This window comes from Schistosoma haematobium, chromosome 3, assembly GCF_000699445.3.
Source record: "Schistosoma haematobium chromosome 3, whole genome shotgun sequence".
Taxonomy (NCBI): Eukaryota; Metazoa; Platyhelminthes; class Trematoda; order Strigeidida; family Schistosomatidae; genus Schistosoma; species Schistosoma haematobium.
The window spans coordinates 13,015,475-13,033,019 of record NC_067198.1 but is presented as its reverse complement, the minus strand read 5'-3'; the positions used below and the strand labels follow the sequence as shown (position 1 = coordinate 13,033,019).

The 17,545-nt window shown below is 33.0% G+C and overlaps 1 protein-coding gene across 1 annotated transcript in view; it reads left to right on the top strand.

The window, feature by feature from the left end:
- Positions 1-17,545, top strand: part of MS3_00005028 (uncharacterized protein) — a 60,598-nt gene that overhangs the window by 40,950 nt on the left and 2,103 nt on the right. Inside the window, exons 17-22 of the mRNA XM_051213040.1 lie at positions 816-903; positions 4,845-5,133; positions 7,225-7,341; positions 10,093-10,333; positions 14,258-14,387; positions 17,385-17,528. Coding sequence (XP_051068974.1) covers positions 816-903; positions 4,845-5,133; positions 7,225-7,341; positions 10,093-10,333; positions 14,258-14,387; positions 17,385-17,528 — 1,009 coding nt within the window. The remainder of the gene's footprint in view (positions 1-815; positions 904-4,844; positions 5,134-7,224; positions 7,342-10,092; positions 10,334-14,257; positions 14,388-17,384; positions 17,529-17,545) is intronic.

The window sequence follows — 17,545 nt, the reverse complement described above, 5'->3', positions numbered from 1 at the left end:
CCGTTGACCAGTTACCATGAGCAACAGCTTACTGTGAGAGAGGACAAACCAGCTTCCATCTGAACAGGAAATTAGAAAATATGTTGGAAGTGGATGGAACATACTATGAGGAAGTTACCAAACTGCATTACGAAGCAATGGCTAACTTGGAATGGTGAGGGTAGACGGGAAAGTGGTAGACTAAAGAACACATTGCACGGATAATTGGAAGCAGACATAAAAGAAATAATTAGCATGTGGAAAGAATTGCCCAGGACAGAGTTGAATGGAGATTGCTGTTGGGCTGTTTATGCTCCTCCACGAGGAGTAGCAGGCGTTAGTATGTAATGCTCTAAAATTTATACAATTTTTATTCTTGAAGTATAGTAACCAAAAATATTGTAACATATAAATTAATTTGGTTGTATGTTCTCTTCATTCTTTCTATAACAATACTAATTTTGTAACCAGATCAATATATTGTAACAAAAAATGTAGTTTACTCTTTTCACTGAGTTCTATAATTGAACTCTATAATCTATATATTCCAGCGGATCTTCAAAATTTACAAATTTTAAGTCTTCTATAAGACAACCAATCTATTATGATTGTACTAAAAGTATTTCGTATTGTTTCCTTTTTATTATGTACAATCGTGTTAATTTAATTCAGTTATTTATTTACTCTGAAGAAATATCTTGTATGAAGTCACGAAACATCGGAAACGCCATTTTCTACTTATTGGGATATAAAAAACATTTATATTTATCATCTATAATTATTAATAATCTTTTCATAAAAACTACACCATGTCTCTTTATTTTTCATTCAAATAGAACATTACTACATTTTGGTCATTTGTTTTATACTCATTATCATTCTTCTGAGTTTGGCAGCAGTATGTATTCAACGGAGAATTGCACGGTAATTATTATCATTATTATTATATGAATACCAACATTGGTGTGTTTGATTTTGTACATTTCTATTTACTACTGTATTTATTACTATTGATCATGTTTATACTTTTCATTGTTTGGTTGTCGTTAATATACTACTTAAATAGATTGGAAAAAAATGCAACCCATATTTCATGTATAATCAGGTAGTTTATTGAGCGAAATTATAATTCATGAACGAACCAAGCAAATTTAGGATAACAGGTCTTGGGTTTTGGCGCGAAGTCCACTGACCAAGTCGTCCAAATAGTGTCTCGGCATTTTAGCTGATGTCAGCTAATGATAAAAACCATAAATCCAAATCCTTACCCTTACCGTCAACTGTAAATCATTGTCTTTATTCATCAAACTGCTTTATAACCTTCATTAATCCCTATTAAGTAGGTAGACACTCTCAAGGTCACTTCTGCGTCGCTCAAAAATCGTCCGTAAATTATAGTCTAATCGTTTATTGTAATATTTTATTAATAACACATATGAAATTATTTTTAGATAATTCATCAAACCGAAATAAATATCTACAGTATATCTGTAGTGAATGGGGACTTAATGGGGAAAACAAATTTATTGTTTTATACAAAATCAAACAGTAGCTTTGTAAAATATGAAAACTATACAATGAATACATCATTGGCTTCCAATTTCTGCTACACACTACTTATTTCTGTCGACATAAGTAGTGCACACTGAATATCTATTTATTAATAAAATAAAATTACAAATTTGATGACCATTTTCTTTGGTTATGGTTTTTATTTTTCCCGTTATTAATGTTAACGTGTACCATTGATCAATCTTCTTTGGCATATAATCCATCGTTAGTAGATTATCTCGATATTATGATTTAGTTACAAGTTTTTATGAAAGTTAAATAATAGCTAGCAATAGAAACCAGGATTCTTGTGTACTCCTAGTTAGGATTTGTCAAATGAATATCCTTGGATCTGATTATTAATGTTCACATTCAAGCTCAAATCCGGTATGTTTCCGTTAATGCACTATCAAGTTATATATTGAGCTATCGACTTCAAATAGCTTTTACTTTGTACAACGGTTACATCATTCACCTGACAAGTATCAAAAAGGATGAAATGCATACTCTTAATTCTGGATAAATTTTTAACCAATCATTTTCAAAGTGTGTGTGTATGTGTGTGTGTGAATACAATGAGCTGAATAATGGAAACATTGTTTACTTTGTTGAGATATAAAATCTATAACTTTGAAATATCATATCAAATAAGGAGAAATTCTTTTATAGATTACTTCTCACATAAGCATTAATATTGACCTTACTTATTATAAAACACCATGTTATTGTTTATTTATTCTGAATGAATAATTATACTTTTAATTGAAATTCAATTAATATTTACTATTGTAATCAAATTCTAATTAAATCCAATTATTATTGTGTGTTTGGAAATATATTGCATAATCTTATCTACTTCCTTTATCAGGTAACTGAATGTATAAAATTGTAAATTGACTTGTTTTTGTTTTCTTTTAATACTTATTTCTTCGATTTTGTATTATTTATATCATTTGACACTTAAATTCACTTGGTATTGTTTGGCTTGTATCTTCCCATTGAGGTTTAAGACTGTAATTGATCAGTCTGTTATTGGCATATGTGCATACTGTGCGTATGCCTCGATATTGTCTTAATTCACAAGCTTTTTGTAAGCAATGATGGATAGTGACTAGCAGTGGAATCCAGGACGCGCGTTTCGTCCTATTTGGGACTCGTCAACTGGATGTACCTGCATCTCAGAGTTGATGTTCACTCTGGGACTCGAACTCAGTACTGTTCGCTTCAAACGCCATCGCGTTATCCACTTAGCTACTGAGTCCTGATAGCCACTTGCTTGTGCAATGGGGTGAATTTAAATTCACTTGGTATTGTTTGGCTTGTATCTTCCCATTGGGGTTTAAAAAAAATTTGACAATTAAAATTATAATAATAGTTTTAATCGAATAACAGTTTACAAGTACACAGTTTTGTTTTTAAATCAAATCATTTTGATTTTAATTCCTTTTTCATCGTTTGTACAAATTAATCTTATTCAATAAAGAAATACGGATTTATGTATTTGAATTATCCAAAAGTAGAAATCCAATAGGGGTTCGAACCTTCATCTCAAGAGTATCTGTTATAATAGTATAATAATTCTAATATCCTGCAGTTGCCTAATTATCTGATCTTCGGAGAAATCAGGACTTAGTGTTATGTCGCCCAGAGAAGGGTGCAAGAATTGTCCTTATGGATCGTCTTGACTATGTTACCAAAGTATCTTCGATATTATCCGATCCTATCAAATTCTCCAAAGAAACCGTTCAAAAAGACACAACTAAACAAACTGAATGGATGTTAATTAAAATCCTAAGGAAGATGAAAGATGAGTTTATTATCGATTGTGATCTTTATGCACATTTTAAACCATCGGGTTCCGTTATACCAAGGCTATATGGACTCCAAAACGTTCATAAGAATAATGTCGTTCTAGGTCTACTCTCTGTATCACTTGATTGCCAAATGGTCAGCTGACATTTTACAACCTGTCAAATATCATATCAATAAATATAATTCTTTTGATCCATTTGAATTTGTCGACTCAATTAGAAATATTAACATCATTGGTAAGAAAATGATCTCATTAGATGTCACTTCTCTTTTTACAAATGTTCCTCTCACAGAAACTACTTGTTTTTTATGTGACTATATTGAAAAAAATAACCTTGATATGTGTATCCCAAAACATTATCTAAAAGAACTACTACGACGTACGCTCAACGCGCAATTTAGATTTAATGATGATTTCTATAGACAAATAGATGGAGTTGCATTGAGTTCTCCATTAGGTCCTCTCTTGCCTGATTGTTTCATGGCCAATTTAGAAAATTCGGTACTTCGACCAATAATTGAGAGATTTCATTTGTGTAAGAGATATATGGATGATACTTTCATTATTTGTGAAGAAGACATGGACCTCAATGAAATTCTGAATAGTTTCAATAATTGTCACCCCTCAATTCAATTCACCTTAGAAGCAGAGGCAAACAATGAGTTTCATTTTTTTATGTCCGATTGGAAAGAATGCCGGATGGCTTTTTTACAGTGATCGATGTATAGAAAATCTACCTGGAATGAACAGTATACGAATTTCCATAGTTGGGTCCCATTGAGTAGAAAGAAGAACTTAATTCACTCTTTATCCTCTAGGATCAAGAGAATCTGTTCCACTGACACAATAGATGAGGAACCATTTCAACTTCGATAGACTCTCATCAGAAATAGTTATCCACCTAGATTCGTCAATAGCAAATTAACACCTAAACCCCATCTTGAAAAAGCATCGACAGTACAGAAGAAAACCTTGTTTACGAATATGGAATTTAAAGGAGACACGGCCACTGAAATCTTAAATAAACGGATTTCAAAATCGTTGAATAAATCGTTCTACACAGCTAAGCTCCGAATTGGTTTTTCAAACTGGCCTACTATTATTGGATGTGTTAAGGATAAACTTCCGCTTTGAGCCATATCAGTGTGTATCTATAAATTTGTTTGCTCATGTGGAACACGTTACATAGGCAATAAATTTATAATGTAATCTTTTCTATCTTCCTATAGACATATATTTTCCATAGAACTATATATACGAATGTACAGCTTCAGTAAAGTATTTCGTCAAAAAGAAAATTTCCTTCGCTGAATTCTCTTTTTCCTATTTAAAACCAATTACTTGTATGTTGTTTTACTTCTATTCAACTGTTATGCAATCTTAGTATTCATAGCTTACTCTGATTTTAAATGAAACTGAATCATATAAAATAAACGAATGTTTCGATATTAATCAAACAATTTCAAATAATGTCAGTTAATAAACTATATCATACTTATAGGAAACGACTGCAAAACAAACCATGGAGAGATGAAGAATGGGAATTAGCAAATGCTGGCATTTCCAATGAATGGATAATTCCCATGAATGATTTAATAATAGACACTGATACACCATTGGGTCGAGGTTCATTTGGTATGGTATACAAAGGATGTATATTACGTCTATCTACTCCAGCTAGTCAACAATTATCTGTGATTGATTCAAATGGAATTGTTAGAGAATCCACTACAAATTCGAAATGTTTTGCTGCAGGAGGAGGATCTATTGGTTTTGAAGTAGCTGTAAAAGTAAGTTAATTTGTTGACTATACAATATTTCTTGCTGTCAATGTAAAAAATCTCGCCACATAATTTCAGTTTTTTTGTAATGCACCGTATCCGTATACCCATTTTTCCTGTACATAACCCTGACTTCTCGGAAGAAAAGGGAAGAATGAAGTCCTAACCGAATCAAGAAAAATCTGAACACTTTTTCTACATATATATGTGTCCGCTGGAAAAGTAAACTTTCCATTGGTTATTTCTTCATTATCTGCAAAATAAAGCTATTCCCTGACAAATTACGTACACTGTCATTTTGATGATTACTGATTGACGCACCGTATCAAGTTAAGTCTTCTATTGTTACTTTTATGTCATGTTTGAGTGTCAGTGAATGCTTCTGAATTAGTTATTCATATTGTCTAGCTTTAACTAACTGATCAACATGTTTATAACGATGTAATACTTCTTTTGAAAAAAAACTGCCACTCATTTAGTTAGTATTTCTGTTACGCAATTTCTTATTGATTGTAAGGTAGAATTCACTTGTATTTTATTTTCTTGGTAATCGCATAATAACCAGTATGACTTTCAACGTCTCTAAATGTTGGTTGGATGTAGTTCTATAAGCTGTTAAGATTTTTGTGATTACTTGACTAGTTTTCCTCTCGTCTCCCCCTTTTATTAATCCTCTTCTAAAAGTGTCGACAAAGCGTTCCGTCTGTCCATACACTTGGATTTGATAGGGTAAAGCGCGTAGATGTGTTATTCGATTCATATTACAGAAGTGCTTGAATGAGTCCGAAATGAATTGTCACTAAGTTCCCCGGGGCTCCGAAATAAATAAACAAACTAATTTGTTGATTGTTTCTGTGACTGTACAGTTAGGTATAGTATATACTTCCAGCCACTTTGAAAATGCATCCACAATAACTAGAAACATTTCCCTTGTACTGGACCAGCAAAATCTGCGTGAAGTCTCCCTTGGGGTTTTGAAGGCTTAGGCCACTGCTGTGGTTTGTATTTCGAAGGATTTTTAACAGCTTGTGAACATGATAGTCAGTTACGGTATTTGTTTTAGATATCTCTATTCATTGGGAGCCAATAAGCGTGACTTCAAGTCTAACGATTTCATCTTATTGATCTTAGGGTGACCAATGTAAATTTGCTTAAGAGTCTTGTGGAGCAGTAATTCTGAAATAACAATTCCACCACCGAAAATAAAACATGAGTCAAGAATCATCAAAGAGTCACGTCGAGGAAAGTACCGCAAAAGTTCTCCTTGGCCATTTAGTAAAAAGATAACTTCTAATGTCTTGTCATTTTCAGTGGTTTCTTTGATATCTTCGAATGTAACTTGTAGTCCATCGATTGCAGCATTCAATAAGCGTTGAACTTCCGTCTCAGCTTTTATATTTACCACAAGATTGTCTCCTGACATTTTTGTCTGTGAACCTAATAATCTAGATAAGACATCAGCTTGCCACAAAGCTGTAGTAGACTAGTACTTCATCTTGAAATCAGCCTACAAGTGTTGTTGCCCATCGTTGTAGTCGGTTAGCCGTATAAATAGTAATTCCCTTCGTTGACCTAAATACGGCCAGTAACGGTTTATGGTCTGTTCATGGGGTGAATTGCCGAACGAATGTCATCTTATGGGCCCTTTTTACGGCAAAGCTAGTCGATAGAACTTCTTTATCAATTTGGTTATAGTCCCGTTCTATCGTTAATGACTTTGCTACATGGGAGAACGCCTCTGAGGGCTTCATCGTGCTTCTCAAATCCGTCCCACCACTTAGAGAGATGCTCCGCTAACCAAATGCTTTCATCAAAAGTTTACACCCTTTTATTTTTGCGTTTTAACTAATTCAAAATTGATTTTATCTCCAGCAATAATAAGAGACTATTTTGAAAGTTAAAATATGTCTTTCAGCTTTAAAAATACAATACCATTCAAAACCTCTATATATTTCTAATAAGTGCTTTTATATAATTAGATGATTTATCTAGTTCTTGGTTTTCATGCTAATTGATATTTTCAGTTTAACTTGTTCTGTGCAACAAAAACCGCCGTTTATCTATAAAAAAAAAACAATATTTCATTATTTTGTTATTCAGACTTTGTTCCCTGCTTCAATTATGGATGATATACGCGAGTTCTACAATGAGGCGTCATTTATGAAACAACTAAATTGCAAGTATATTGTACAATTTTTGGGAATCGCACTAAGACAAGTCAGTTTATTACTATTGTTATTACAATTATTATCATTATCATTATTGTTCTGAATTACAATTATGACTGCCTTTTTATATTTAATACACTTTTCGCCTGACAGATTTTGAGATATAAGCCAATCATTCGATCTTATGTATCAATAAAAATGATCTGACTATTCATCGGTTTTTCTTTGTGCATTTATCATGAAATAGAGTGAATGTTAGTGGTAGCTTAGTGGTTAAAACAAATTAATTTCAACTAATAAATTTACTTACGTACGCCTTTTACTCCTAATGGAGCATAGGCCGCAGACCAGCATTCTCCAACCCACTCTGTCCTGGGCCTTCTTTTCTAATTCCATCCAATTCTTGTCCATTTTTCTCATGTCTATCTCCATTTCCCGGGGTGATGTGTTCTCTGGTCTTCCTCTTTTTCTTTGGCCTTGAGGATTCCATGTGAGGGCTTATCTTGTGACACAGTTGGGTACTTTCCTCAATGTGTGTCCTATCCACTTCCAGCGCTTCTTCCTGATTTCTTCCTCCGCTGGGATTGGTTTGTTCTCTCCCACAGTACGTTGTTGCTAATAATGTCCGGCCAATGGATCTGAAGTATTTTACGTAGACAATTGTTAATAAACACCTGTATTTTCTGGATGATGGCTTTCGTAGTTCTCCAGGTTTCTGCCCCATACAGTATAACTGTCTTGACATTTGTATTGAAAATCCTGACCTTGGTGTTGGTTGACAGTTGCTTTGAGTTCCAGATGTTCTTCAGTTGTAAATATGCTGCTCTTGCTTTATCGATCCGCGCTTTCACATCTGCATCAGATTCGCCATGTTCATCAATGATGCTGCCCAAATATGTAAAGGTTAACTAATAATTTTACTCTACTTAATTCAGTTAGATAAACCAGATAATAGCACTTCCTCTCATATAAAAGTTGGTATTTAGTAAATGAGTTACATATCCGGAAATTGATCAATCTTAAGCAATATTTCAGTTTTGGCAGTTGTATCATACTTTAAAAAGTACTTGACAATTTACAACTTTATCGATTAAATGGGTATTTTATCTGTTTTTAAGATAAGAATACCATAGATATAAATGGTTTTTTGTGACTTACAAAAATTATTTATCTTTTTTAAACTAAACATTCTTGCCGTTATCACATACATAACTTTTTGACTTTGAGTCGAAGAATTCCAAGTCAAGTAGCTTATAACCAATCACTTCTAAAATGATTTTGTAAATACTAAAGACTCTGGTTTATGTAAACTGAATTCATGACGGTTTCCAAGCATAGACAGCTTGATATCGACATTAATATTAAATGTACGGGATACACGTGATATAAGACTTTTTGAAGTGTTCTTCTCCAAAAAACGTTTAGTTATTACATTTTTTAAACATATACTACATAAGTTCAAGGCGTCAGTCGGGAACTATTAATTCTTTTTAAGAAGACATTCTGTTGATGTGTGAACAATGTATTTAAGGTCATTTGCAGTCCCAAAAAGGAGTGATTATAACCATTTACATCTAGAGAAAATTAAACGGGAACAGATAGCACGGGACAACAAAAGCTTTAATTACTTCGTTACGTCAGTCAATCAGGTCTACCATATTACACGTCACAGGTTGTTTTTAGATCTATTGTTCGGGTTAGATATTATTTAGATTAGTTAAGGTTACCAGGGACGTTGTTAGTGTATAGTATCACTAGGTAGTTAGGTTTAATTAGTCGGTTCAGTAATAAAATCGATTAAACATTTAGTTCCTATACTCTCACTTGTGGAATGGAATATACTTACAGGTGTAAGCACATTTAACGTGTTTTCATAAGAGAGAAGTAAAGATCGATGCAACAAACAAAGGATGGGGATGTTTTTATTTTATGAATAGATTATGGTAAATTACTTAGATTCATTGTTTCAGTTTTCTCAAAGTTCATAATCTGTGGTAATCTGATTCACAATTTTACATCTCTCTACAATTCACTATCATTTGTTATTGGTCAACTTTTGAAAAGGATTTACTAGGACTTCATAAGAAAAACGTCGATTACGATACACTTTGAAATGCTGATCTTTTTGATACTTCTTTTCAAGAATTAAAATGAAACATCACTGTATGTAATTATTATTGATGTCAAACATTTAATTGATTTTATATCTAGGTACATAAAGCTCTTTCAAATTTGTAGTCCATTTTCATGTTTGCTTTCTTAGTGTATAATGCGCTGTACAATAAGTTATTCATGCAAAATGACGACTTAAGGGATTCGACCAACTTATAGAATTGAGTTATACTTTATCTGCTAATTCAATTTGAACAACGAGTTCAATCATTAACCTTTACATATAAAGTATTAATGACAATCGAGTATGTGAATTTGTACTTGATTACTGAATTACAATAAATTAAACAATTGCTAGATTTTCTCAAGTCTATTTTGTGACGTCCGATTCACATTTTCAGCAATTCAAGCATCCTGTAGAGTAGTACAAAGATTGAATACTCTTGTCAACTGATTTCTATCCAGTAACATAATCATTTACAACCCTTCGGGCACTTGTATGTTAAATTTATTTAGTGATATATATATATATATATATATATATATATATATATTCTCACATCCAACTGTTTGACACTACTTTTTTAAAAAGAACATTTTGGTTCTGTTATACACAGTCTAATAGTTTTTTTCAAAGTTTACATCTTGTGACTAAACAAATTTCAATATTTGTTATCTGATGGATTAGCCATCAACTCATCCTGTTATAATCATGGAATATATGGCTTTTGGAGATTTAGCTACATATTTACGTCAACAAATGTCAAAAGATGATTGTCCACAAGGATCAATCGATATTCAACTTGCAATTAATTGGGCTATACAATTAGCTACTGGTATGAATTATTTAACCGAATTGCATATTATACATCGTGATTTAGCTGCACGAAATTGTTTAGTCAATTCTATGTTAACTGTGAAAATTGCAGGTATGTTGTTGCAAAGAAAATGAGAATTATTATATACATATTTTTATAGTATAACATAGAATCTTAATTGTTGAATTCATGAGTCTATCTAAGCTAGACAACCACTGAAAGTTTGGAAGCGTTGGACGACCGTTTCATTTTAGTATGGGACTCTTCAGCAGTGCGAGCCCACGATCTTGCATACGGGACTTGAACCCAGGACTTCTGATCTCACGTGCGAACGCTTAATCTCTAGACCACTGAATCGGCAACCAGTGTTGTTAATATCTAACTTCAATCGATCCATGATCTTTCGCAACCCTTCATCCATTGTCTGAGGTAGATACCTGTCTCTACCCGACACGTATTAGACACCACTGGTCACGGCTTCTCACTAGAATTTTAGGAAATCCGTCTTGAAGACAGTCATAAATGAGAATATCACGATTATTATTAGTGGGATTTGTAGAGATTGTAGTAATTTTTTAATAACTAAATTCATTAGTCTAGTGCTTACAGATTTTCAATGGTGATCTAGCTTAGATCAATTCATAAATTCAGCTATTAAAAAAAAATTACTACAATCTCCATGATATCCCATTCTAATAATAGTGAAATGAACGCATGTTACCGATTCTCTAAAATCACTTACTGATGATAATCTAAAGTAATCCTATGAGAAATTGCATTGTACTTCAAGTTTGTATAAAAGATTTACTAAATAATATGAAAATGTATTCAGTTTTTTTTCTATTTATTTTAATTTTCGTAGCTTAAATGTATCATAATTTTTGTATTGTACTCTGCATAAATTAATCCCTTCTCCCTTCTTTTATTGTATTCTCTGTAATAATAAATTTATTATAAATCGCTGAACAAGAGTTTTCTTTTTATCATTACAACTACTACTCGACTTCTTTTATAGTAGAAGTATTTTAAAATTTGTAGTGATAATGATCACAAGCCCCCAAATGCCCTGGTACGGCCGAAAGTGGAGAGAGTCCTCTCGAAATGCTCTCACATGGCTACGCGTATACAGCCTCTTCTAGGGAAGTCCTACTCACCTCCTTCTCGTGGCGGGGATATCGTTTACGAAATTGAGAAGACAAAAAGCGAATGTCTGGCGGTCTAACCGGGTTGGTGAACATGGAGAGTCCACCTAGGGGAGTTGGAAAACCCTGATTCTAAACCAATGGTGCACATGGGCTCCAGTATCCCGAAGGATCAAATAGCGTATGAACCAATCGTTGGTCACTGGCTTCCATGGGACTACATTTCCTTACGATGCTCCACTGCCTTGTTGATCTGACCTTTAGGTCAAAGGCTCCGGGTGTGGCTCCCAAAAAAACCACCTGCTTCGGTTTGGGCACCCGGGCAGTATCACAGCCCTCTCACAAATCTCATTTGATTTGTATGGCGCATATGTATCTGGTGCCCCTTTGTACCAATATCCATATGTTAAAATAATAAATGATCACATTTTAAGTTGTTAACATTATTTACAACAGCAACAAAAAAAGATTCTGATTAATCAATAGTGACTCCTATTGATAGAAACTGCTTTTATCAGTGATCAAATTGTTACGTAAATGTTATCAAATGAACTGATATCAGCTGATGAATGAGGTTTTTTTGTTTTTTGTTTCTTTCTAACAATATAAAAAGCAAAAATAATCATTAGAATTTGTTATATACTAACGAAGAATAAATGAACGGTAACTGCTAGAATCTTTTTATGGACTAATATTTTATATATATATATATATATATATATATAGTATAACTTTCGATAATGCAATGAGAAGATGAAGTTTATCACAATTATATGATATATTTGCGTAATACATTTCGAACAATTTGATCACACATAATATACTTGTTAAGAACGATTTATATATGAAAATTAAATTATCAACTAGACAGGTTAAAGGTAAGCCGTAACAAAAAAAATAATGTTAAAGTACACAAAAACAGTGTGATTACCATTCTGGATAATAAATCAGTATTACCAGGGTAGGTTAAGTGTTTTTTTTAACGCGTAAAGGGGGTTTCAATTTCCGTGTAGCCAAGGCTTCAATAAACCTTAGTATATGTCCTTGAAGGCTTTTGTATAACACTACAAATGCTGATTTGATGTCGACCTTATGTTTCGCGATGGAAGATGATGTCTGTCTATCCTGTAATCTTATTTGACCATTGGAATCCATTTGTTTCTGTAGCCATTTTGGTATGTGTTCTTCAACCTTTAATTGCAAATCACGATTGCTCCTCCGTATGTACGTCTTCCCGAACATCCATGTAAACTGATAAACACAATCGCTTACGTGTTGTTTGGGCTTTTGGTGAAACACAGACTTTGTCTTTTCGATAACGACATATTGGGCTGCATAAAATGTCTGGTTGGTAGCTAATTTAAGTCTCTGTTTCAACATGAAACTATTTGTGTCGCCTCTAAATGGTAACATAATGTAAATTCGCTTTCTGAGTATCAGAAGCGTCATAGGTCTAGTCGTATTGCAACCCTTCCAGAGGTTTATGAACTTTGATGAATAACCATTATTCATTAACGTATCAGTCAAGAGCTTCGGCTCTACTTCATTAGTATCACTAGTACAAATATGATTGATTCTATTGAATAAGCTCTTTATTAACCCAGGTCTGTAACGAATTGAGCAATGACTATGGAAATTAAGATATTACCCTGTCCATGTTGGCTCCCTATATATAGGACGTTGAATGGAACCATCATCTCTCCTACTAATCAGGATGTCTAGAAAAGGAAGTTGGTTGTTCTCCTCTTCTTCACATGTAAGAGAAATGTGCTTTTGACTTGTATTGAGTTCTTTTGACAAGCAGTTTACATCTTCACCTTTACTCCCTATGATTATGATATCATCAACATGCCATTTATACAGACCCATCTTTCGAATGGAGTCTCCAGCTAGATTTTCAACATATCCCATGAACACGTCAGCTAGCAACGGTCCTAAAGGGCTACCTAAAGCTGTACCATCGATTTGTGCAAAGTGCACACCTTCAAAAGTGAATTTTACATTATTAGTACACAATAGTAATAAATCTTTAAGAGTGTTGACAGGTAATGGCAATGGAAGGTTATTCATCAAAGAGATATAGTCACACAAAATATCAATAGTTTTTCTTAGGTACATTTGTAAATAAAGTATTCACATCAAAGGAGCACGTTGTCCTTGTCTTTATATTTATAACTGTTAAACAACTAGATTCTGTATATATTCATATTCCTTTTATCATAAGCTTTCTTTTAACCTATTGACTACTGTTATATGATTTGTCACTCTTAATTTATTCCCAATTTATTAGTTACAGTATCTCAGACAGTCACTTTTGGCTTGATTTTGTATAATTAGTATTCTTCATTTTATGGTTTGATGCGGTCTGGTCTGTTTGTATGTAAACTACATATGTCTGAAATATATGATAAACACAGCGGAGGCTGATATTTCTGTTCTGGACTCAACAGGCAGGGATAGGTGAGAGACTTCTATACAGAGGACCAATAAGGATATGGAGTTGACTAAAGGTTGCTAATGCTGGTTAACGTGTCATTAGTTTAGCACAGGCTCAGGGTCATAAAAGTTGGTATTCTGATTAGGAATTGTTTCATGTAATATTTGAATGGCCATAGAACATAAAAGAATTCCTTTGAAATATATAGTCGATTGAGAGATTCAGATACTGTAGTGTACTCGAGCCCTAATGAAACCTAGGCTTAACTTTTATTCTCCTCGAGAGTGTATACTGTTGAAAATATGATTCATTAGACTATGGTGTTTGGATGTAATAATAATAATAATGTTTTCTGAATGAATTCAATCTCGATAGGTCGTTCAGTTATGTCAAATTGATCTTCCCTAGATTATCTTTACTTTTTCAGGGCTAACATCCATCTATTTTTTTCTACAGATTTTGGTTTAGCTCGTCTTGTAAATAATCAAGAATATTATAGGAAAATTGGACAAGCCCGTTTACCTGTACGTTGGATGGCACCAGAAACTTTATCATCTGCATACTTTACTTCTAAATCTGATGTTTGGTAAGTAAATTTCACAGTGATTTCGTCTGAACCATTCTAAAGTTGTCAGTGTGTTTGCGATTCTTTAAGATTATATATATATATATATAATTTTCTTGATGAAAAATTCCCATTATATTAAAACACAATTGTATGAACGAAGAATATTCTTTTCAATAATTTCTCATCAGGTTCTACAATTATCTCATATACAAATTAATAATCCATAAAATTGACCAGATTTAAGGCCAGTGTACATCATTTAGAAATTGTAATATGTGAATCAAGAATTGTTGTTTGTTATATGAAATCAATTCAGATCGTTAATGTTGAACATTCGGGCTCGTGAGCACCTCCCCGTGTGGTTAAGCAAAGGTTTAGTCAAAACTGTTAATAGTTCCATCGCAGACCATCTAGGTCAAACAGGACATACAGCCAACATAGAGCAATCTTTTGCAATAGTCTATCGTGTTAACAACAGTCTACCTAATCCCATCAGACTGCGAATCTTACAGACGGCTGAAGCAATTGCGATTTGGATCAAAAAGCCAGAGCTTTGCATCCAAAAGAAGTATGTTCAGCCACTCCTTTTACCCTGGACAACTTTGGGGTCAACTAGTTAATAATCAATTTTATAATACGACGACGTAATCTGATTAATGTTCATTTTATGTCCCAAACTTATCTTATTACTATTACTATTATCTTTACCACTGTGATTATCACCTTTATCATTGTTGTTACTATTATGATTACACTTGCTCACCTTTTTGAGAAATTTATTCAGTGTCCACCCCCAAATCTACTATATCTGACCTAATTCATATTTTTGATTGAGATCATGAACCGATTGATGTTAGACCACCTTTGGAAACCTGAAAGCACTAGACGGCTGTTTCGTCCCATTGTGGGGCTCCTCAGCAGTGCGCATCCATTATCCCGCTTGTGGGATTCGAGCCCAGGGCCTTCGGTCTCGCGCGCGAACGCTTAACCCACTGGATCCGCACTGCTGAGGAGTCCCGCAATAGGACGAAACGGCCGTCCAGTGCTTCCAGGTTTCCAAAGGTGGTCTAACATCAATCGGTTCATGATCTTAATCAAAAACTTAATAATCTCCACAACCCCTATACTAGTAAAACTAATTCATATTATTCTACATATTACGTAATTTCCGATTTTTATTCCATTATTTTCTCTTTCACCCCATGTTGAACATATTTATTCTGATCATTTGTCTCACAATTTCATTTCACTTATAAACTGATTCAAGTTAACACTTCATATTAGTCAACCCGAACATTAACGATCTCATTTGATTTCACATGACAAACAACAATTCTTGATTCACATATTACAATTTCTAAATGATGTACTCTGCCTTAAATCTGTCCAATTTTATGGATTATTAATTTGTATATGAGATAATTGTAGAACCTGATGAGAAATTATTGAAAAGAATATTCTTCGTTCATATAATTGTGTTTTAACATAATTTTCTATCTTAAGAATGTATAAAGATATCATTTAATGTAATATGATCACCTGGTTGGTATCATTTTAGATATATCTACAATAACGGAATATATTGATAAAAAGAGTACAAAACGTTTCCAGTGTTATTAGTGTAATAAATATTTACATAATATAGTCCTGCATTTCTCAGTTCCATTATGTTTCAAATTTCTTCCAAATTTCATAATTTACACTACGAAGTGATCTCAAGTTAGACAACCACTGAAAACAAAGAATTACCGAACAGCTGTTGTTCTTTTTTATAGGAATTCTAAGCAGTATGTACTTATAATCCCTCAGAGGATTCAACCCTAAAACCTTCAAGTTTCATGGCTATAGCTTAACATCTAGATCACTGAACAGGCATCCGATATTTTACTTATCTATCTTCATTCAATTCACAATATTGTACAACGATCTTCCAGTGCTTTTGCTGAGTGACTGCCTGAAACATGAGATGGCTAAACTTCACTCATTATGGCTTCTTACCGGAACTCCAGGAATTAACTCTGAAAGCTAGTCATTGGTGACCACATTATTATTACTATTATTATTATGCTCGGATAATAAATAGAACATACGATATTAAGTTACATATTTATGAACTAAATCCGAATTGATCTTTACATCTATTACATTAACATTGTAATTTGTCTTGAGAGTATAAGCCGTTTGTGTTAAGTCCAATAATCAATTATTTAAAGATTTGAAAAATAATAGAATAGTTCATTCGAATGTATTTTTATAGTAGTAATCAGTTTCTTAGTTATGTTATAATGAAGTCAGTGCTGAGTTTAACATATAATTACGACTGTTTATCGGGTACTATCAATCTGTATGGGTATATGAGTTATTTTCTTTGAAAACATTAGTAGATCTTATCTTAGGAGATACCATCGTTAGAATACCTTATTAAATACATATTCCTCTTTACCATCTTCATAATCTAACTTACCAGTCCATTTGTACATTGATCTCCAGTTATAAATTCTCAACAATCTTCTGAATACCACAGTAAAATTATGAACGACAAGAAGTGTGTCAGTATTCGTGTATGCTTTCGAATTAGTGAAAAAGATTTGTAATTCACCTGAATGGTTTTGATGAAGTTGTTTATTTTTTTTCCTCTATGCAAATTATTGTCGAATTTTTAAAACTGCTTTGTTACTGTAGACATCATTATCAGTACTAGCAAAATCTAGATTACTTGTAAAGAAATTCTCAAACCTCAGTCATTTTTTAAATCAAACTTTTGTTGACAATATCATTTAAAAGGACAATGAGATGGACAAATTATCGTTTACAGAGTACTTAACTTCACTGAAATACTGTCACTAATCTTTTATTGCTTTTGTAAAACAATCGAATTTAATTTGAGACCTTATTTAAACGTGTTTTTATGTTTGATAAACTGTACTTTGTTATCCAGTTTTTATATTGATAAAATGAATTACACTTAATATTGTATGCATGTTTCTTTTCCTCTAATGATCATGTGAAAAAAAGGTCATATGGTGTTGTATTATGGGAAATAGCTACATTTGCCTCTTTACCATATCCCGGTTTATCACATGAAGAAGTCATGAAATTCGTATGTGAAGGTGGACATTTAAATCTACCGGAATTTACAACAAAATTACCTGATATTTTGTAAGCTTGATATTAAA